General features: G+C 44.6%; 1 protein-coding gene across 1 annotated transcript in view; it reads right to left on the bottom strand.

Annotated features, from left to right (window-relative positions):
- Ccdc170 (coiled-coil domain containing 170) overlaps nucleotides 1–22,895 on the bottom strand; it is a 74,236-nt gene that overhangs the window by 17,093 nt on the left and 34,248 nt on the right. The window contains exons 6-8 of the mRNA XM_042683688.1: nucleotides 15,254–15,565; nucleotides 5,748–5,948; nucleotides 1,465–1,638 (exon numbers count right to left, since the gene is read on the bottom strand). Coding sequence (XP_042539622.1) covers nucleotides 1,465–1,638; nucleotides 5,748–5,948; nucleotides 15,254–15,565 — 687 coding nt within the window. The remainder of the gene's footprint in view (nucleotides 1–1,464; nucleotides 1,639–5,747; nucleotides 5,949–15,253; nucleotides 15,566–22,895) is intronic.

Raw genomic sequence — 22,895 nt, 5'->3', positions numbered from 1 at the left:
CAAATTTACCCCAGTAAGTTCTATACATGAGTGGTTTTAATACCTATGCAATGCTAAAGAAGGAAGGGTATTAAGTATGAAGGAAATCAGTTATCAGAGGAGAAATCTGGAAGTCATCGTAGCTCAATTTAATATCCCTGGTATTACTTCTCCAGGATGGGTTTGCTGGTAGGAGGACAAAGAAAACTGAATAGTGTCAAAATGGACTATTACAGCTATGAAAACAAAAAGGGAAGAGTACAGGTAGTATGGTGGAGGGGTGAAATTGATTAGAATATTGCATTACACATGTGTAGAGATGTAACAATAAAAATCCTCCCCCTCATAGGACTCATATATGCCGACTAAAAATACAGCTCCAGATACATTTCCAGATAAATGCAGTTCAAAAACATTTTTTACTAAAAATTAACCATCCTTTGGGATATGCGTTGCTTCTATTTTAATGTGATGGGACAGAGAGGTATATAATTTGTCCAAGGTCACACAGCTTGGTAAAGGCAAATTTGGAGCCCAGATGTGACTCATTACACAGCCTCTACACAAGAATTCAGCCACAGAATTTTCTCCTAAGAACTATTATAAGAACACATCTGTGCTTTCCCTTTTTCTTTCTCAAATACCATTAATTATATAACTGATAATTATACTTTATCCCTTTTATCCATTTATTCATTCATTTGGTCTAAGCTGTTTCATACTCTGCCTTCTGGTGAATGAAAAGTGAGTCTTTCTCTTTCTACTTTCTTTGTAATAGAGCTAATAGGTGCAGCCCTCCCCTCCTCCCCTCCGCCCCCCCGCCACCTTATTCCTCTTCTACCAAAGTAGTGGCAGCTACCTTGCAAGCTTCCCTTGCAGCTAGCTTTGGCCATCACAAAGACCACATTCTGACCAAGGTCACAAAGCAATTGCTGAGTACCTTCTTAAAAAATAGCTTTTGCATGAACTTTTTTGATTTTGGCATTGGTAGTGAGGCTTAAACTCAGGGCCTAGGCACTGTCCCTCAAGGATGGCACTCTACCAGTTGAACCACAGCTCCACTTTTGAGTTTTTGGTAATTAACTGGAGAGAAGAGTCTCACAGACTTTCCTGCCCAGGATGGCTGGTTTTGAACCTCAAATCCTCAGATCTCAATCTCCAGAAAAGCTAGGATTACACGTATGAGCCACCAATGCCTGGGTTTTGCATGTGATTTTGCATCCATCTTCCTCAACCCCTTCTTGTCCATCCTTCTGAATGAACACAGATGTAATGATTCTGGGCACCAGTCTGTTCTATGATTTGACCTATGAGCATAAGGCCCACACTAGGGATAGTCCTAAAGAAGACACACATAGCAACTCTTCATACCCGAAATCAAAACTCCAATTCTAAATACGTGCGTAGATATAAGATCTCAGCCATTTTGGTGACTATGGAGAGGATAAGTCGTTTTCCAACACCATTACATTCCAACATCCCTACCTTTCTCTGTAAATTGTGGGCAATAGTCTTGTTTTCGGTGATGGCGAGGCTCTCAAGGCGGGCCAGCTGCTCTGCGCGAGCTAAGATCACACCCAGCTGCATGTCGAAGCCAAGCTCAGCGGCCACCTGGCTCAAGTTCATTTTCTCTAAAAGCTGATCCAGAAATCTAAGATACTAAACCGAGGAACAAAAATGAAAATGGGACACAAGAGTGACGTTACTGTGGGAGCTCACAGCACCCTTCTCTTTCTCTCAAGATGACCAATGGTTCTCTTTAAGCTAGCTGGACTCTAGTTGGAGTCTTTGGTGAGGAATGTCTGAACCACCCTACCAACTCTTGTCTCTCCTTATCCTGGTCAGTATGCCAATGTCTGATTTAACATCATGCATCCTTCAGCATCTCACCATATGACAGATTTGGCTATGTCCCTCATCTTGCTGCTTCCGTGGCAAGCCAAGGCAACTGTGCCCATCCCGGGCCGGCTCAGCCCCTGAGATCCGCCCAGCCCTGGCCCCCCAGGGGGTTCTCTGCACCAAACAGGGCCGTGACCTTGAAGCTGGAAGCTAACAGCCTAACCAGTTGCCACTTAAGTCCTCCTGTGCCCTACAGATCACTCCAGAATCAATACCCTCCATACACACAGGATCCGAAGAACTTTGTGGGTGTTTTTTTGTTTTTAAGATGCCTTATAAAATGGGGATATTTTTTGTCTTCAGTACATCAAAGTTAAATGAACAATATCATCCAAAAAAACAAAGCTATGTGAAAGAAGTGAAAGACAAAGAGAGAAAGAGAGAGAGAGAGAGAGAGAGAGAGAGAGAGAGAGAGAGAGAGAATGTGTATGTGTGTGTACTTGCACATGCATGACTGGGTTTTGAATCCAAGGCCTTAAGTCCTTAAGTTTATGAGGCAGCCACTCTACCACTTGGGCTATACCTCCAGCCATTTTTGCTTTAGTTATTTTGTTTTAAATAGGGTCTCAAATCTAAGTCCAGATTACTATCCTCCTATCTACGCTGTCCAAGTCTTAGTGTATACCACCACTCTCAGCTCTTATCAGTTGAGATGGAAATCTCACTAGCCTTTTCCCCAAGTTGGCCTAGAACTACAATCCTCCTGATCTCTACCTCTAGAGCAACTAAGATTATAGGTGTGAGCCATCATACCTGGCCTCAAGGTTCATATCTAACCATCTAATGATCTAAGCATCTTCCTGCACTTCACTACTGTGGCTTATCTGGCCAAACTCAGAGAATAATGTTTATTAAGTGCTTGCTGGATGAGTAAATCAGTCAATGAGTTTACTATATACTCATCTCATGTTTTGGGTTTCTATCTTTGAAATTTCCTCCTGATTGGAATAACTTCTCATCCATCTGGCATTTTCAGGAAATTTAAATTTCAAAGAAATATAATTTCCTGCTGCCCAAGCGTGTCACTTTAAAGCTTAGAACTATCTGTATTTTAGTCATCAGGAAGAAATTCTCCTTAAGTGTATATTTACCAATTTTGTTAAATGGCATACATACAGATGCAATTTAATCTCCTTTTAACAAGTTTCTAGAAATATACTAGGATATTAGTAGGCAAATGCCCTATCACTTCTGAGCCACATCCATAGCCCAAGAATATTATACCATGTCACCATATTATACTATGTCACCATAGGCTGTTTTAGTCCCTGTGTCACCAGGCCATCACTTGATTGCACTGTGGCAGGTCTCCTTTCTGAAGTCTTCATTTCTCTTGGAAAATAACCTAACCATCATTGTTTGTATTTATATAAGAGTTGATCCCTTTCCCTAAAAGGTAGGCAGTCTCTTGTTTTCTGTGTCTCCAGGGGACTCATTCACTTCAAATGAAACATCAATAGAAGACTAGAAGGGATTCACATGAGACCAATATAAGACCCACAGAGGAATGGCCTCTTTTGAGGATCTTAACTGCTCCTTAGAAGATACTAGTCAGCATCGCATCCTAGAAGCAAAGGAACGCTGGTCATTCTCCTCATTTGAGTCACAGTTTGGCATACGTAAGGAAGGGTGCATTCTAGTACGTCATGTGGTGCTAGCCTAGGCTACTGTGCCTGTCATCTCTGCACGGCTGTCCTTTCCAATCTTGCATACTATCAGCCTTACCAGAACATGCATTTTATTGGCAGTGATCTGCACAAACTTCACCATGGACAGAATTCACTTAGACAATTTGCTTTCATAACTGGGAGTTATCTTGGCATAATCTCAATTTAAGTTAATGACTCATTTTTATGGAGAGGAAGGAGGAGAGCCTAATCTACCTGAACCGCTTGCCTTTGACATAAGTCTTCGATAATTCAGACAATATTTATCTGACTGTCATGATAGGCCCTGGAGAAGCAGCACAAAGGTCTTCCCAATCTTCAGGAAGCTCAGGCTCGGTAGAGTGAGGCAGGCGCAAGGACCCAGAGCAAGGTCTCTAGGGAAGGCTTCCAGGGGCAGCACATTTCCAGCTATGTCTTGAAGAAATGGTTTTCCCAGCTGAAGGGGGGAACGTTTTCTCAGAGAACAGCTGCTCGTAACCTGATGTGCAATAAGGCATATGGAGTGTTGTTTCAAATTTGAATGTGGCTGCTTCGGGGCTCAGTAATTACCACCCACCCTGCTAGGGTCCCACTCGTCCCCTTTTTGCTAGAGAGATGGCCAGGAAGGATTTCCAGGGAGAGAGGTGGGGACAAGGAGAACTGGCCTGATGTAGAAAGGAAGGCCATGGGGGGAAAAAAATCTATAACTTGCCAGGTGCTGAGAGCTCATGCCTATAATTAAATCTGAGGACCAGCCAGGGCAGACAAATCTACAAGATGCCCATCTCCAATCAGTCAACAAAAAGCCAGAAGTGGACATGTGACTCAAGTTGTTGTAGAGAGTCAACCAAAGAGTGGAAAGAACAAGCAAGAGCGTGAGGGCCTGAATTCAAGCCCCAGTGCTGTGTCACACATCACCGGTGATATCCCCATACTCAAATCTTCATGGGGGACCCCTTCTCTCCTCTCATCCTACTCTCCTCTCTAGGCAATTGACATACTGCAGTCTTGGCTCCAAAGTGCCATCACATGATCCTTCTAAAATACAGCCGTGCATTGCTTAGTGACGGAGACATGTCTGAAGAACTACAGCACGTACATGAACCGTTGTAGAACTTACTTTCACCAACCGAGATGGCTACAATCTCTCTAAGCAATAGGATCTTTTCTAACTTTTTGGGAGGTTGCTGGGATGGGACCCAGGGCCTTGCACGTGCCAGGCATGCACTCCACCGCTGGGCTGCATCCCAGCCACAATACTATGGGACCGCTGTCATATATATAGTGCAGTCCATGACTGACCAAGCATCATTCCTCAGCATGTGACTGACGCTCACAATGCTGTATTACACTTTACAGCCAACACAATAAGCAACGCTCAGTCTTCATCATCCAAGGCACTCCAGTCCCTCCCTCTGGCTGTGGCCCACTAAGAATGTCATGTTCGGCCCATATGCGAATATTATTCACCATTCTCCGAACATAAAACTATTCTAACAGATTTCTCCTTCCGTATCTGTCCCTTCTCTAGTCCTACTTATCATTCAAGATAAACTTAGGTGGGGTGCCGGTGGCTCATACCTACAATCCTAACTACTCAGGAGGCTGAGATCTGAGGATCATGGTTCCAAGCCAGCCCAGGCAGGGAAGTATCTGAGACTCAACTCCAATAAACCACCAGAAAATCAGAAGTGGCACTGTGGCTCAAGTGGTAGAGCGCTAGCCTGTAGCTGAAGAGCTCAGGGATAGCACCTAGACCCAGAGTTCAAGCCCCATGACTGACCCAAAAAAAAAAAAAAAAAAAGATAAACTTAGTTGTCTCCTGTAAAATCTTCTCCTTAACTAGAAATTCCTGCACTACTACAGTAAGGACTGCAGCGTAGCTGTGGCACTGCACACAATCGATGAGACAGCACACCATCTACACATCTGTCCCCGCACTGAATTATGAGTCTTTCAACATTAGGAACTCTGTAGTATTCATATTTTGCTCCCCAAACTTTCAGGACCTCATTATATAATGGTCATTCTATTGGATTTAATTGAACTCCTTTGAATCAAGGACACGCCAAACAATAGGAAGAGACTCATAGCTCCTTGGAATTCATCATGACCCAGGACACAAACGGTCCAAATACTTCAAAATTCTAACTATTCTCAGGTAAAATCGTAGACAGCAACAGATGCTTCCACGCTGGGGATGTGTGGCTGAAAGGATCTTACTTTTTCTTTGTCAGCATTCAAGTTGTCTCGCAAAACATCTCCTGAAACCAGCTCTCCCTCGAGGTGTGTCAGCTGACTCTGAAGAGTCTCCGACTTGTTTTCTGCCGCGTGGGCCCTCTGCAGTGCTTCCTGGTGAAACTCAGACTCCTTTCCCAACTGTTCAGTAAGCTCGGCTATTTGGGCTTCAAGCTGGGAGACCATCTGGAAATGAAGACACAGAAGAAGGAAAACTCTTGTTGGAGATACAACAAAGAGTTAAACTCTAGTTCAGCCTAGGCAGCTCAGCCATTTATGATACCCACTTATAAATTCTCTGCAAAAAAAAAAAAAATGCACTTAAAAAGTAGGCCACTGGTAGCTATATTTGCCTGTTTGAAATCAACCTACATTCATTATCTAACAAAATAGTTCTGAGCAGTGTTTGTAACTTTTCAATAATTCCTAAAGGAGGTGGAGGTGTGATTTAAGTGGTAGAGCACCAGCCTGGAGTGACAAAGTCAAGCCAGAATGTGAGACCCTGAGTTTAAACCCCAGTACCAGCATAAATAATTAATTAATTAATTAATTCCCTCAATGGGTTAATTATGTAAGGATAACATTTACTTGCTTCCAAAACTGCCATTAATTTAGAAGTTTCAAAACTTGGAAAGGGGTTAGAACAAAAATTGTTTTCCAAAACTACAAGAGTCATCCTCCCCACCCCAGAAACACTATGCGCATGGAGCTCATGAAAGTGCATCATGATAAGTAAGCCTAAGGCAGTCTGGGGAATTCAAGTGCAGAAACACATTTTTTTAAGTTTTATATGGCCCTCAATTGAATATTGGTTATTCATGTCCTGAAGTCCAGTGCCACTGATGGTCTACGACCCAGATACGAAGTGACATTATCATTTTAGCACTTGAAAGGTCAAAATCTCTTTAAGCTGGTGAAGCCAAATACAGGTAATGGCAGCAGGCAGTCACCCCAGGAATCTGATTACTGAGTCCTCCTTCTCCAACACAAAACCATGTCCCTCTGTGACTGGTGCCTGAGACTTACTACAACCCCCAGAACTTGCCCACTGCTGACATCTTTCCCAGAATTCCTTTCTGGGTCTGGACAGTTCTGACTCCTTATACCCACAGCAGAAGGTTATCAAAACTAAAGTATACTTTTAGAACCCTAAATCCAGTTTCATAAAGTGCTGAGTTGGGTAAAAAAAAAAAACAAAAAACTAAGTCTGTGCTGTGCCTTGGTGTCTTGTGCCTGCACCCCTAATGGCTCAAGAGGCTGGGAGCTGAAGATTGTGGTTCAAAGCCAGCCCAGGTAGAAAAATCTGTGAGACTCTTACCTCCAATTAGCCAGCAAAAAAAAGCCACATAAATGTGGCTCAAATGGTGTAATGCTAGCCTTGAGTGAAAAAGCCCAATCAAAAGTGAGAGGTCCTGAGTTCAAGCCCCAGAACACACACACACACACACACACACACACACACACACACACACACACACACACACACACACAAAGAAACTAAGTCTGCAGTGATAAAATTTGCTTTTGCAAATTTTTATTTTTGGTAAAAGAAAAGAAAGCAGTACTACATATTTATTCGGCCTTACAGTATTATTCTGTAGTGTTAAACATCCCAACTGTTCAAGAATTCTTATAGTCTCCATTTTTTAAAAAAATCAATTTCTTCTTACCTATCTATAAAACAAGCATACAAAAAGATATTGTAGCTGCCTTCCAATTTTCCAAAGAATAAGAAGATTGGTTCCAATAAGAAGATTGCCCTTAGCACTTAGATTGAGGACCAATAAAGTATAAATCAGAGAAAACCTCCACAACTACTTAAGGAAATATTATCCTCAACCCCTACACAGTAAAGTAATATACATGCCCTTTATAAAATACTCATTAAAAAAGAATTTATATGCAAAAATATAGTCTCACATAGATACCCCCCAACCCAGGGGCCACAACTATTAATATTTAAAATAGTTCATGCGGTTAACATATAGTAAATCAAGCACCACTGGCCCAAACCTGTAATCCAGCCACTCAATAGCCTGAGATCTGAGGATCGTGGTTTAGAGCTAACCCAGCCAAGATTATTTTATGCATGCAACTTTCTTTATTTTGACCTAGTAATATGTTAAGCATCTTCTCATTCAAATGATAAGAGTTCTAGGTCTATAATTCAGTTAGTTCTATACTTTGACAGAGTTAGCTATTCAAAGCCAAATTCAATGGATTATATCTCCAAGGATATTTTTTTTGGTCAGTCATGGGGCTTGAACTCTGGGCTTGGGCGCTGTCCCTGCATTCTTCAGCTCAAGGCGAGTGCTCTACCGCTTGAGCCACAGGGCCACTTCCAGTTTTCGAGTGGTTTATTGGAGATAAGAGTCTCACGGACTTTCCTGCCTGGGCTGGCTTTGAACCGTGATCCTCAAATCTCAGCCTCCTGAGTAGCTAGGATTACAGGCGTGAGCCACTGGCACCCTGCTCTCCAAGGATATTTTAACTTTCTCGTTTTTATTTTTTTTGGTTGAATTTAGAGCTTTGATCTTGTCCTTACCACTTGAACCATATCCCAGTCCTCTCAAAATAGATTTGTGTGTGTGTGTCAGTACAGGGGCTTGAACGCAGCATCTGGGCATGGTACCTTAGCCTTTTTACACGCGCGTGCACACACGCACACACACACACACCAGTACCAGAACTTGAACTCAGGGCCTCACACTCTCACCTGTCTTTTTCCAATCAAGCTGGCACTCTGCCACTTGAGCCTCATCTCCCCTTCTTGAGGAATTTTTGAATGTCACAAAGAATATAGGTGTCTGAGAAACCTCAACTCTAGGTTCTGATCATAGTGCTTACAAACAACAGATCTGATCTTAACACAAGGAGAATAAGGGCTTGTCTGGGTAGATCATGCAAGGCACCCTACAGAACTATGGCTATAAAACAAGTTCTAGGGCTGGGAAGGTGGCTCAGTGGTAGAGCACTTGCCTTGCATGCCTGAGGCCCTGGGTTCGATTCCTCAGTACCACATAAGCAAAAAGAAAAAAGCCGGAAGTGGCTTTGTGGCTCAAACGGTAGCCTTGAGTGCTAGCCTTGAGCTGAAGAGCTGAGGGACAAGCGCCCAGACCCAGAGTTCAGGCCCCACGACCGGACCCAAAAAAAAAAAAAAACAAGTTCTACATGATGCTGCCTCACCAGGGAGCTGTTTGGGTCATTCAAGGCTTGCAAGGTGTTACTGCACAACAGATGTAGACTCCAGGGAGGATGTATGTCTTCCAAATCTTCAACACTTTTCCTGCCCCACAGCTGAGCTAGAATAGAGTGAAACTAATAACAAAATAGATGCAAGGCCGGGCGCTGGTGGCTCACGCCTGTAATCCTAGCTAATCAGGAGGCTGAGATCCGATGAATGAACTGCCAAAAAGCTGGTGACGTGGAGATTTGGCTCAAGTGGTAGAGTGCTAGCCTTCTGCAAAATAGCTCGGGGACAGTGTGCAGATCCTGAGTTCAAGCCCCAGGACTGGCATAAAAAAACAGAGAAGATAGAGGTAGACGTGTCAGCTGGAGAGAGGGAGAGCTCTGGCCAGCAGTCATGGCCAGCAGCACAGCTCAGCTGAAGGAAGCAGGGCCTCCTGTAGTAGATCTGGATGGAGTCGTTCTGAGTTGACCGTGAGCTATGAGTTGAGGAAAGGAGAGAGCAGACATCTTGATGTGGAGCAGACTGTGTAGGAAGGTGTTTGGGGGTTAGGTAGCCCTGTTTTCTAATCCCTACTCTCTTAACAGCACGCTACCTAAACAAATGAAAACAACGAATCTCCCAGGAACTCACTGGTGATTAAAGGTGTACGTGGAGATCATTTGAGAAGCAAACTTGAATAGCAGACTTGCTCCCACTGGGGATGCAGTGACCTTCAATACAGCTTGCCCATGTCCATCTGCTTCAGAGTGGGTTCAGCCAGTCACACGCCCTTAAGGACCCTTCAGAAACTATCCTACATGTGTTTCCCAAACTATTTTCAAATGGCAGAGTGTTTTTTCAACTAGACTTTCTCAGGAGGACAAATACATGACCCAAAGGCAAAAGAATCCCACCTGAATCTTCACCACGGAAGATTTGGACCCACGGAAACCTGAGCATCAGTTAGGATATGACATCTGAAACCATTAATATACAGACTACTGGCTGTACTGAAGATGCTCAGTGGGCAAGCCAAGATTCTGGGGTCCAGAAAGGGCAAACCACTAATAACTCCATACTCTACCCGGTCACGGAGCTCAGCTTCAGAAGCTCATTTAGTAATCAGTGCATGGGACTCCCCTGAGTATTTTCAGAGCTAAATTTACATAAGTGTATGCAAATCAATTAACATTACCCATGTAACTCAGTTCCAGGTAATCAAATGCTAGTGGGACACAAGTGCCCCAACAAATACACCAAGAAGTCAAAAGAATCAACACAATTTTCTTTCCTTCCTTCCTTTCTTCCTTCCTTCCTTCTTACCTTCCTTCCTTCCTTCTTTCTTTCCTTCCTTCCTTCCTCATTCCTTTCTTTCCTTCTCTTCTTTATTTTTTCCTCTTTCTTCCTTTCTTTTTCTTTCTTCTTTCTTTCCCTTTTTCTTTCATTCTTTCTGTCTTTCTCTCTTGCTTGCTTTTCTGAGTATCTATGAACAAACAGCTGATAGTCTGTGGGATAAAATGAGACTGAGATTTCCATTTCACACTAGAGATGTAGGGAATTGGGATCCGGGCATGAGAAAGGCTACACTAACGTAATGTAAGCCATGAATGGTTGCAATGCCTCACTAAGAATGACGTGCCAGTGTATCACTCCAGGTGATCATGACACGTGTACAAGCATGGTACAGGATTCTGACAATAGGGAGAGGCTACATGTGTGTCCTCGGGCAGGAAGAACATATGACTGTCCATACTTTCCTCTCAGTTTTGCTGTTTTGTTCTAAAAAAATAAATAAAATCTATTAGAAAATAAAAAGTAATGCTTAGAGAATACATATCTCAATTTTGTAAAGCAAAAAATGAAAGACAAAAGATTTCTAAGAGGGCCTTGCTTCCTTCAACAGTAAGCATGGGAGTTTGGGAAGTAAAGTCAGAAGGCTGAGTTAATTCACTTGCCGAGGTCAAGGGTTTGCTGATTTCCCCAGGGAGGGAGGCATTCTGCTCTGAGATGAAACCAAACAAGAGGTACAAGAGCCCTGCGTTGAGAAAGAGCCTCTCAGGTCACGTAAGGACCAGGGCCTTTTGGACATAAACAACATTTTTCCTATTATTCAAGCCATAACTTTCCTGTAATAGGAGCTATATAAAATAAACTGCCAGTGGGGGAAAGCAAAGACAGGGATGACATTGTCCAATAAAAAGAAATATACTAGCCAGGTGCCAGAGGCTCACGCCTATAATCCTAACTACTCCAAAGGCTGAGATCTGAGGATCTCGGTTCAAAGCCAGCCTGGGCAGGAACATCCATGAACCTCTTGATCTCCAATTAACTACCAGAAAACCAGAAGTGGAGCTGTGGCTCAAGTGGTAAAGTGCTAGCCTTGAGCTCAGGACAGTGCCCAGACCCAGAGTTCAAGTCACACAACTGACAAAAAAAAAAAAGAAAGAAAGAAATGTACTTAATACCTGACCTACAAAATAGTAACCCCTCACAATAACAATAAAATTATTAATTAATAAATGATCCTGTCACAGGAATACAGTAGAAGGCAAACTCCTCTTCCTCCTTGTCAGTATGTATGGCCAATGGTGATGACAGGCTAAGCCAAGGCCGCCTCCTCTATGTAAGGTCTGCACAGGGACACCTCCCTGCCTCTTGGCTAAGTTTCTGCCCAGTATCTGTTACCTAGGTAACTGGCAGACCTGGAAGCAGTCACCTTCCCCTCCTGCTAGGTCAGATCCTGGGCCACCTCTGGTCACATGCCTCCCATCTGACCTGAGGAGTGTCCCAGACTCTGAAGTCACATCTGGGTCCAGTGTGGCCACACCTTTCCCCCACCTGGCCACACCTCTTCCTGTCCCTGGCTTAGATAAATCCTGGCCCAGGGGTGGGTCACCCCTTCCTTTGCAGCCATACCTCTCCACCATGCATTGCTGGGGCAGCAGTTCAGTAAATAAACTTCTTTTCCTGCCTGAATAGTGCATGGTGTTCTCTTAATTGGCTACTTAATGAAACCTACCTAGTTAATATACCTTACACTCTACCCACATCAATTCTTGCTATGTGAGTTGAGTACCCCCAAAAAATACATATTGAAGCACCCCAGCGTTTCAGAATCTGGCCTTATTTGAAAATGAGCTCTTTACAGAGATAACCAAGACACAGTAACTTGGACCAAGGTGGATGTTAACCTGATTAGACCAGCATCCATATGAGAAGGGGACATTTGGACACAAAGAAAGACCGTGTGAAGACACAGGAAGAATGCCACCCCAGGCTAAGGAAAGCCTGGGGCCACCGGAAGCCAGGGGATGTGCACAGAAGCAGTCTGCCAACCCCTGGCATTCGAATTCTAACCTCCTCTAGGACTGGGAGCTAGAAAATACCTCCCACTCCACTCAGTTTTGGTGATCTTTTGTTACAGCAGCTCCAGGAAGACGAGGGAAGTGAAACCCTCCATCTATTCCCATGCCCTGGTAACCCAGAGGTGACCGTGGAATACAGACTGTGTCCCATCAGTGGAAGTCAGCACCTACAGGTGCACCTATGGGAATGTTTGCTTTCAGCAGTGGCAGGATTATTGGTGATAGGACCTAAGATCAGGAAGATTAGGGCCATGGAGACAATCTTAGGCTCTTTAGAACAAACTGCGCCCCACTGCACCCTAAGAGCACTCAGATTAAGACATTTTCTTGTGATGGAAGGAGAGCCATAGGAATGTCTAAAGCAGAGCAAAGAGGCTGTGGAGGTCAATATGTGAGTAGCTCTGACTTTAATGCAGGAAATGACACAATGCTGATCATGGTCATAATGCTCTCTGCCCATCATCAGTTCTCATCCAGATGATTAGTCAGTTAGGAAACACCTCAAAGGAAAGAACATTTTGCCTCACACTTCTAAAAATGTGGTAATTTTCTGCCATTGTGCAAGAGGCCACTATTTCATAAACACCAGCTATGATGTTCTGAAATGTCAAGACTCAATAAGGTCTAAGAACTCCTTTAGAATTTGAGGGGCTCCACAGCAGGGGCTTCCTCTAAGGCAGAGGTTTTCAGCTGAGGTGTGGTGATGTTGCTCTTGGGGGCTTTTTTAGAAAGGTCTGGAAACTCCTGTGGTTGTTATCAATTAGGGTGAGAGAAGCTATCGGTAGTGAATGGGCATTTCTAACCATCCTCCTCTAACTGAGTGGCTTGAGCAGAATGTTGTGGCCTACAGTTCCAGAGGTAGGATTGTCACGTGAAGACGCCGTCAGGAACGGCTCCCTCTGAGCGTGTGATGATGAATCTCTTCTATGGCGTCATCTAGCTTCAGTCAGGCCTTCCTTGGCTCGAGTTCTTGCTCTCTCTCTTCACGTTGCCCTTTGTGTTTCGGTGCTCCAAAGCACAGGACAATGTCCACAACTAAAGATTTACTGGTCTAAAATGTCAGTCGTTCAGAGGCTGCTCTAAGATATATAAATAAATAAAGCTTTGCTAAAGAAAATGAACTTTTGCCAGAAGGAGAAACACCCATCGCAAGTAGAAATGACTTACTGGAGAAACGTGGGCGATGTCCTCAGCTCTACCAAGAACTGCAAATCCAAGCGAGAGAAAACGGGCAGCCAAGGGGTCAACAAGAGAAGCGAGGTTCCGCAGGTAGGCTTGGACACAAAGCAGAGAAGGCATGGGACCAAGCCTCCCGGGCTTGCGGGAGTGTTAACCTTGGGGCCGTGTGTGCAGCGTGAGCGGCAGCTGACAGGGGAATGAGCCTCCCCCACACTTACACACTCATCAATTTGTAAAGCTTGCATTCTTAAAACCATTTCTAAGACAATATATGAAATCCATTTTCTCCTGATTTGACTTGAGGATGAGTCACGCAAGACACCCGCTATATGCTTAATTTCAGGCTTTTAAAGAGGGAGAAGAGCTATTGGGAAAAATTACAGGGTAAGAAAGGCCGACAAAAGCACTAAAAAGATTCTGAATCATTCTAATTTTTATGGGGAGCTGGGGAAAGGCAAATTCAGCTTAACCAATTTACACCATTTTGCTTTAGAAAATAAATGTATATATCACGCTGACAACCGAACACCATGATTTCATAAGCTAGTATTAAAATAGTTTTAGAGAAGAATAAAGAAAACCTGGAAATATAGAAGAGGAAGCAATAAACTACATGGCCAATAAAAAGTAGCTATTGAAAAATACTGATTGCCACTCAAGGTAAATAATGGAGTTTTTCTTACTCTGGTAAAAAATTTCCTCAGTCAGTACCTGTAGGTAAACTGAGTTAGAAAGAGAAGAGAGTTAATCTCACAGATCCATATATATTACATGGTAGAATTTGGTCGAGCAGCCCTCTGTGTGTAAACATTTTATACACAAAGAGAATCCTAAAAATGATTGGCTAAAGAGGCAATGGGGTGTCTTTTAAGCATGTACAAAATCTAGACTTTTTTAATTTTTTTGGTTGGTCATGGGGCTTGAACTCTGGGCCTGGGCACTGTCCCTGCACTCTTCAGCCCAAGGTGAGCGCTACAGCACCACTTCTGGTTTTCTGGTGATTTATTGGAGATAAGAATCTCACAGACTTTCCTGCCTGGGCTGGCTTTGAACCATGATCCTCATATCTTAGCCTCCTGAATAGTTAGGATTATAGGCGTGAGCCACTTTACCCAGCTAAAATCTAGACTTTTTAAAAAAGAATTTAATTTTTTAACATTGCAAGAAATTGGAAAATGTATCCTTGAACTGCTTTTAAATAAATTTTGTTGTATGTATTAAATATATATGAAGTAACATTATCATGTTCATCTATAGCAGAATGGATCTGTCTTGAAACTAATGAATATACCCATCATCTCTCATTCACCCAATATCCCGGATGCCTTATAATCCTAGCTACTCAGGGGGCTGAGATCCAAGGATCAAAGTTCCAAGCCAGCTGGGGCCGAAAAGTCTGAGACTCCATCTCCAAAATAGCCAGCAAAACATTGGTATAGAAGTATGGCTCCAGTGGTAGAACGTCAGCCATGAGTGAACAAACTAGAGCAGGAATGTGAGGTCCCGAGTTCAAGCCCAGGACCAGTGACTGATTGATTGACTGGCAGGCAAGCACATTCCATAATCTCCGGATTCCCAGGCTCACAGTGCCATAAGCAAGTGTGTGGTAGAGACAGGATCCAATGTCAGGCAGGCCCCAACTCTAGAGCACATCATAGTCAGTGTGTCACCTGGGTACTAGGTACAGGTGAACATGAGATTCCCACTGTGAAAGGATACTTTTCATTCATTGCTGAGTGAGCTCAGAGGAAGCTCCTCTACAAGCCCCACACACTCACCCTCTCCCTGCTCTCCTCCTGGTCACCCAGTTCTCGAATCCTCTCCAAAATGGCATCCTCTGTGGCATCCTCCAACGTGCAGGGAAGGAGGGCTGCGATCTGCTGCCTAAAAGTGGCATTCTGACTTTGCAAGGCCATGGCTGCCTCCCGGCTGGCCTGCAAGCTCGTCTCCAGCTCCTGGGTGCTTGTCTTCAGGAGGCTCAGTTCCTGCTTTGAGGTGGCCCAGGCCCGCTGGCCAGTAAGCAGCCTCTCTTGGAGGATCTTTACTTCTTCTCCAAGAGCCTCTTTGGCCTCCATAGCACCAAACAAGTCCTGAAATAATGACAAGGTGAAGGTAGTCACAGTAGTACCCCACAGTGCACCTGCAGCAAGTACCGCTCGCTGTTCACTTACGTTCCACACAAGGACTCCAGGGTAAATGCTCATTTCAATTTGACTCTAAGTTTTCTATTGTCTCTTTGTGGGGTTTTTTGTTTGTTTGGGTTTTGGTTTGGTTTTTTTGGCCAGTCCTGGGGCTTGAACTCAGGGCCTGGGCACTGTCTCTGAGCTTCTTTTGCTCAAGGCTAGTATTCTACCACTTGAGTCACAGCACCACTTCTGGCCTTTTCTGCTTATATGGTACTAAGGAATCGAAGACAGAGCTTTGTGCATGCTAGGCAAGCACTCTACCACATTCCCGGGCCTTCTACTGACAATGAATACCTCTTTAATCCTGTTTAAAACCAACACTAGCAAGCTGGGTACCAGTGGCTCAAGCCTATAATCCTACCTATTTAGGAGGCTGAGATCTGAGGATGGCAGCTTGAAGCTAGTCTATGAGACTCTCATCTCCAATTAACCAGAAAAAACTTGGAGGAAGAGGAAGAGTGATGGAGTGCTAACCTTGAGCAAAAAACCTATGGGACGGCACCCAGGCCCTGAGCTCAGACCCCAGTAGTGGCACAAAAAGGAAGGGAAGAAGGAAGGAAGGAAGGGAGGGAGGGAGGGAGGGAGGTAAAGAAGGCAGGCAGGCACAAAGAAAGAGAGAAAGAGGAAGAGAGAGGGAAGGAGGGAGGGAAGGAAGGAAGGAAAGAAGGAAGGGAGGGAGGGAGGGAGGGAGGGAGGGAGGGAGGGAGGGAGGGAGGGAGGGAGGTAAAGAAGGCAGGCAGGCACAAAGAAAAAGAGAAAGAGGAAGAGAGAGGGAAGGAGGGAGGGAAGGAAGGAAGGAAGGAAAGAAGGAAGGGAGGGGGGAGGGAGGGAGGGAGGGAAGGAAGGGAGGGAGGGAGGGAGGGAGGGAAGGGAGGGAGGGAGAGAGGGAGGAAGGAAGGAAGGAAGGAAAGGAGGGAGGGAGGGAGGTAAAGAAAGCAGGCAGGCACAAAGTAAGAAAGAGAGAAAGAGGAAGAGGGAGGGAGGGAAGGAAGGAAGGAAGGAAGGAAGGAAGGAAGGAAGGAAGGAAGGAAGGAAGGAAGGAAGGGAGGGAGGGAGGGAGGGAGGGAGGGAGGGAGGAAGGGAGGGAGGGAGGGAGGGAGGGAGGAAAGGAGGGAGGGAGGGAGGTAAAGAAGGCAGGCAGGCACAAAGAAAGAGAGAAAGGAGGAAGAGAGAGGGAGGGAGGGAGGGAGGGAAGGAAAGAAGGAAGGAAGGAAGGAAGGAAGGAAGGAAGGAAGGAAGGAAGGAAGGAAGGAAGGGAGGGAGGGAGGGAGGGACGGAGGGATGGAGGTAAACAAGGCAGGCAGGCACAAAGTAAGAAAGAGAGAAAGAGGAAGAGAGAGGGAGGGAAGGAAGGAAGGAAGGAAGGAAGGAAGGAAGGAAGGAAGGAAGGAAGGAAGGAAGGAAGGAAGGAAGGAAGGAAGGAAGGAAGGAAGGAAGGAAAAGAGAGAGAGAGAGAGAGAGAGAGAAGGTGTGAAGCACCAGTTGAAAGCAGTCGCTAGTACAGTGGCGTTAGTCAAAGGAGCCTGGCCTTCACAGAGATGGAAGGACTGACCAGGGCACTGCTAAAGTGCCTTGCTTATCAAGCTCTTGGTTTCTCCATTCACTTTCCTATCCAGTCACCTCTGCGGCGAAAACCCATTCCTACTCTCATTAAACTACAGTCCTCATAGTATAGTTAAGAACCACTTAGCAAAGCTACACTATTTAGCCAGGTGCCAGGAGCTGATGCCTACAGCCTTAGCTACTCAGGAGACTGAAATCTGGAATATCAGCGTTCTAAGCCAGTTAAGGCAGAAAAGTCCGTAAGACTCCAGCCCCGGAGTAGTCAGCAAAACGCTGGGCTAGCCAGGCGCTGGTGGCTGACACTTATAATCCTAGCTACTCAGAAGACTGGGATCTAAGGATCACGGTTCAAAGCCAGCCTGGGCAGGAAAGTCTGTGAGACTCTTATCTCTAATTAATCACCAAAAAAAGAAAAAGCTGGTAGCAGAGTTTCTAGACACTTCTTAGATACCAGCTAAAAAGCAGAGCTTTTTAGGGGTATGGCTCAAGTGGTAAAGCATTAGCCTTGAGCAAAAGCAGCTTAGGGACAGGGCCCAAGCCCTGAGTTCAAATGCCAGGACCAACACAGACAAAAAAAAAAGGCTGGGCTGGAGATTTGGATCAAGTGAAAGAGCAAGCAAACTAAGTGTCAGTGAACGATCCTGAGTTCAAACTCCAGTGTCAGCACACCCCAAAAACATACAAGATTATAAATGTAAAGAGATGTCTCCAGACAGGGCTGACAGGAGTCACTTCCTGCACTGCTGATAATCAGGTATGCCCACATTTCACTTACAAAATACAATCCCCAATTTAACGACACAGGGATGAAAATTAATCCTAATCACTTTACACCTCAAATCCCATACAGGGTAGGATGTACTAATATTATTTCATAGTGGAAGACACCCCCTAATGCAAAAGTTATTTATGGTGGTACTTGTAGCCAATCATTGGCAAAGGGCCTTCAAAATAAAATTTTAAAAATTAAACCTCTATCAGATCTTGGATGAGAAGGGCTGACTGTCAACCTAAAGGAACTGATCAAGAGTCCATTAATACTAGAAAAAGTGTAACTGAAATAGATCAGCTTTGAGGAATTTTCCTAGCCGCATACCAAGTTATTCACAAATTTAGAGATACAGTTCAGCCGGGCACCAACAGCTCCTGCCTGTAATTCTAGCTACTCAAGAAGCGGAGATCTGAAGACAAGGGATTGAAATCAGCCTAGGTAGGAAAGTCTATGAGATTCCTCTCTCTAATTAACCAGCAAAAAGCCAGAAGTAGGGGTATGGCTCAAGTGGCAAAGCACCAACCTTGAGTGAAAAAGATAAGGGAAAGTGCCCAGGCCCTGAGTTCAAGCCCCAATATTGGTGTGTACACGCGTGCGCGCACGCACACGCACACACACACATACCACATGAAGAAGAAGAAGGAGAAGGAGAAGGAGGAGAAGGAGAAGGAGAAGGAGAAGGAGAAGGAGAAGGAGAAGAAGAAGAAGAAGAAGAAGAAGAAGAAGAAGAAGAAGAAGAAGAAGAAGAAGAAGAAGAAGAAGAAGAAGAAGAAGAGGAGGAGGAGGAGGAGGAGGAGGAGGAGGAGGAGGAGGAGGAGGAGGAGGAGGAGGAGGAGGAGGAGGAGGAGGAGGAGCAGAGGTGGAGGAGGAGGAGGAGGAGGAGGAGGAGCAGAGGTGGAGGAGGAAGAGGAGGAGGAGAAAAATACAGCTCACAACAACCCAAGCTCAACAAATCCAAAGCATTTCCTTCCTTTGAAAAGAAAACCCCATACTTAAGAGTCTACTAAGTACCAAAAAAATAGTCACTTGTGACCACAGAATCAGAGGCCCCTGTGGAAGAACCAAGTCTGGCTTCTGCACCTGGATCTCTAAGCTATTTCTGTATAGAATGCAGAACCAAGAGCTAGAGCCAGACCTTGGGGACGGCCACTCGCCAGAGCTCTGATTAATCTCATTGGGATTCAGGGACAAGCAGCAGATCTGCTGGAAATAAATGTCCTCCACCTGCAATTACCTGGCCGGCTATAAGGAGCAAGGTACCAGGCTGGCATCTGGTTGCGTGGCTACCTCAAGGATGCACTAAGCACAGGGCACAAGGTAAGGTGACATGGCTTGGCCAGCCAGGACTGCTGTCAGATCATGCTGACACAGACACAGGCCGCTTCCTCCAGAAACTCAGGCTGACCTCCACAGGGCAATATGGTGCTTGCAAATGAGGGCAGCCCCCAGATAGACAGCAAGACTCAGTCCTCAGAACACATTAGTATAATTAGACATCTTTAGATGCAGGCCAACTAAGGCAGCACTAACAACTCCTTCACCATTACTTTAACAAATGCGTTTGTAACTATATTCCATTTAGCTTCCAATTAAACGTGAGTCTGCATTAAATAATGAAGCCATTCAAGGTTGGTGTTTTGAAAACAGCATCAGTTACTGTTCCAATGTTGCTAATTATTACAAAGCTCTACCCAAAAACTGTCAGAAATGTGATGACTATAGTTATCATGATGGTAGGAACTTCTAACAGGAACCTAATTCCTCCAATTCTAAATCAGATCTACTAAATAAAAAGTTATCTGGCTAATTATACCTACCACAGTTACGATTAACAAATAAGCCTAGAAATTTCCACAAAAAGAGTACATTCAGTAGAAATGTGAATAGACATTTGGTATGAATATCTAACGAAACTTATTATGCACATGTGAGGTTTGAACTCAGGACCCATTAGATAAAAGTTAGATTTAATTAGATTAAATCCCAATTGATTAAATCAGATTAAAATCAGATCTTCAACATGATGGTTTTAGTCATAATTTTTATCTGCAAAATATGATATGAATATAATTGCTTTTTTAAATTAACTTCACATGCTTTCAAAGAAGAAAGCGTTGCTTACACAGAAGGCTAAGATCTGAGGATTCTGGTTCACCATCAATCCTGGCAAAAAAAAGTCCATGGACTCTTACTTATGAACAACCAGCAAAAAGCTGGCAGTAGAGGTGTAACTCAAGTGGTAAAGCCTAGAGCAGAAACGCTAAGCAAGCGCATAAGATCCTGAGTTCAGAAGCCCCAGTACGGACATGAAAAATAAAGGAGGAAGAAGAGGATAGAAAAGAGGAGGAGGAGAAAGAAGAGGAAGAGGAGAAGGAGGAGTAGGAGGAGTAGGGGAAGGAGGAGTAGGAGGAGTAGGGGAAGGAGGAGGAGATATAAGTCTTTTACCCTATTTATTCTCATTATGTACTTTAAAACCAGTGATTCACACCTGTAATCCTAGCTACTCAGTAGGCTGAGATCTGGTTCAAAGCCAGACTGGGCTTTGAAGGTAAGAGTCCATAAGACTCTTATCTCCAATTAATCAGCAAAGAGAAAAGAAAAAAAATAAAGCACACATACACAAAAAGTCGTTAAGTGGAGCTGTGGCTCACGGGGCAGAGCAAGTGTAGATCAAGAGCTCAAGGTCAGCATCCAGGCTCTGAATTCAAGCCCTAGTACCAGACCGAAAAAAGAAAAAGTTTACTTCTGTGGTTTCAGACGTGAGTTTCTGTGAGTTCAGACGTGTGGTTTATGATTAAAATTTTCTACTCATTCTTATCATACTTTATTAAAAAAATAAGAAGGAGCAAATGATTAAAAATAAAGTGCGCATGGTTTGGGAAAGGCTGGACTGGCGCAAGTCCCCAGCACACACAGGAAGCCGGTGGGAGGTTTGGCGTTGTGTTCTAGGAGGAAATACTGCGGGAACTGGAACACTTGTCCTGCACAAGTCTCCCAAGGATTCACAGGCTCCCTCATCAAAGGATGATCAGCTTTGTTCTGCTTAAACAAACCTACGGAGGATGAAATGGAAGCTATCAGACGACACTGATGATAAATGAGCAGACCTTGCCCAAATCTGGGCTGGCCCAGTGTGATCGTGAACTTGAGAGGCAAGAACACACTTAAGGCTGAAGTTCTCACCACTGTTCAACTCCACCCTGGTTGGGGATGGCCTTCTCTGCCCAGAGGCCAGTGTGGGTCTGAGCTTCAGGGCAGAGCTGATGAGATACTGTTCTGGTCTGGTCACGCCGTGCCTGAATGCCATGACACTGCCCACTGGCACTCTCATGAGAGCCATTGGCTAAATGGAATGGACTCTGCCTGGCACGCTGAGATTCCATGCATAATTCAAATTATTTTGGAACCAGTCATGTTGAATGCTGCTTTAACTAATTTTAATGTTTTAGAATGAACCTAAAGACAAACCATCGAGGACTTAATTATAAAAACAGACTAGAAGCCGGGTGCTGATGGTTCACACCTGTAATCCTAGCTACTCAGGAGGCTGAGATCTGAGGATCGCGGTTCAAAGCCAGCCCGGGCAGGAGAGACCATGAGACTCCTATCTCCAATAAACCACCAGAAAACCGGAAGTGGCGCTGTAGCTCAAGTGGTAGAGCGCTCGCCTTGAGCTGAAGAGCTGAGGGACAGCGCCCAGGCCCAGAGTTCAAGCCCCAGGACCGACAAAAAAAAAAAAAAAACAGACTAGAACGCAATCCCACACCATGCAAATATAATTATAAAAATAAAATCTAAGCCGGACACTGGTAGCTCATGCCTGTAATCCTAGCTACTCAGGAGGCTGAGATCTGAGAATCACAGTTCAAAGCCAGCCTGGGCGGGAAACTCCGTGAGACTCTTATCTCCAATAAACCAGTAGAAAACCCGGGAAGTGGCACTGTGTCTCAAGCAGTAGAGCGCTCACCTTGAGCTGAAGAGCGCAAGGACAGCGCTCAGGCCCAGAGTTCAAGCCCCACAACCGACCTCCCCCCAAAAAAAAAAGATAAAATAAATAAAACCCAACGTGGCACCAGTGGCTCATGCCTGTAATCCTAGCTACTCAGGAGGCTAAGATCTGAGGATCGAGGTTCAAAGCCAGCCCAAGCAGGAAAGTCCATGAGACTCTTGTCTCCAATTAACCAGCAAAAAGCCAAAAGTGGAATTGTGGCTAAAGTGGTAGAATGTCAGCCTTGAATTTAAAAGCCAAGTGAGAGCTTGTAGCACTGAGTTCAAGCCCCAATATCAGCACAAAAAGTCATCAAAGCAAAAAGGACTGGAGATGTGTCTCCAACAGTAAAACTCTTGCATAGTACCCAGGGGGGGAGGAGGGGAGAGGGAGAGGGAGAGGGAGAGGGAGAGGGAGAGGGAGAGGGAGAGGGAGACATTGGTTGTGTAAAAGAAAAGGGGTTGAGATACAATATGTAAATTTCACTTCTGCTTGAGTAGACACAGTGCGTACTTTTCTCAAAGCTGGAGTTGTTTTTTTGTTGTTGTTTTGTTTTGTTTTCAAGATAACCACAAGAAAGAACATCAACCTTTGATAGTTCTGAAAATATACATCAGCCTGAGCACCAGTGGCTCATGATTGAAATCCTAGCTGCTGAGAAGGCTGAGACCTGAGGACTGCAATTCAAAGCCTGCCCAGGCAGAAAAGTCCATGAGACCCTTATCTCCAATTAACCACCAAAAAGTCCTAAGTGGAGCTATGGCTCAAGTGGATGAGTGCTAGCCTTGAGAAGAAAATGTTCAGGGACAGTGCCCATATCCTCCGTTGAAGTTCTAGTACTGGCATAAAGGAAAAACAAAAACAAAGCCATACTTAGGCACATGGGGTACAGGTCAATGGTAGAACACATG

This window comes from Dipodomys spectabilis, unplaced genomic scaffold, assembly GCF_019054845.1.
Source record: "Dipodomys spectabilis isolate Male_0828 unplaced genomic scaffold, ASM1905484v1 ptg000001l, whole genome shotgun sequence".
Taxonomy (NCBI): Eukaryota; Metazoa; Chordata; class Mammalia; order Rodentia; family Heteromyidae; genus Dipodomys; species Dipodomys spectabilis.
The sequence above is the reverse complement of the archived record's forward strand: the minus strand, read 5'-3'. Positions and strand labels throughout refer to the sequence as shown.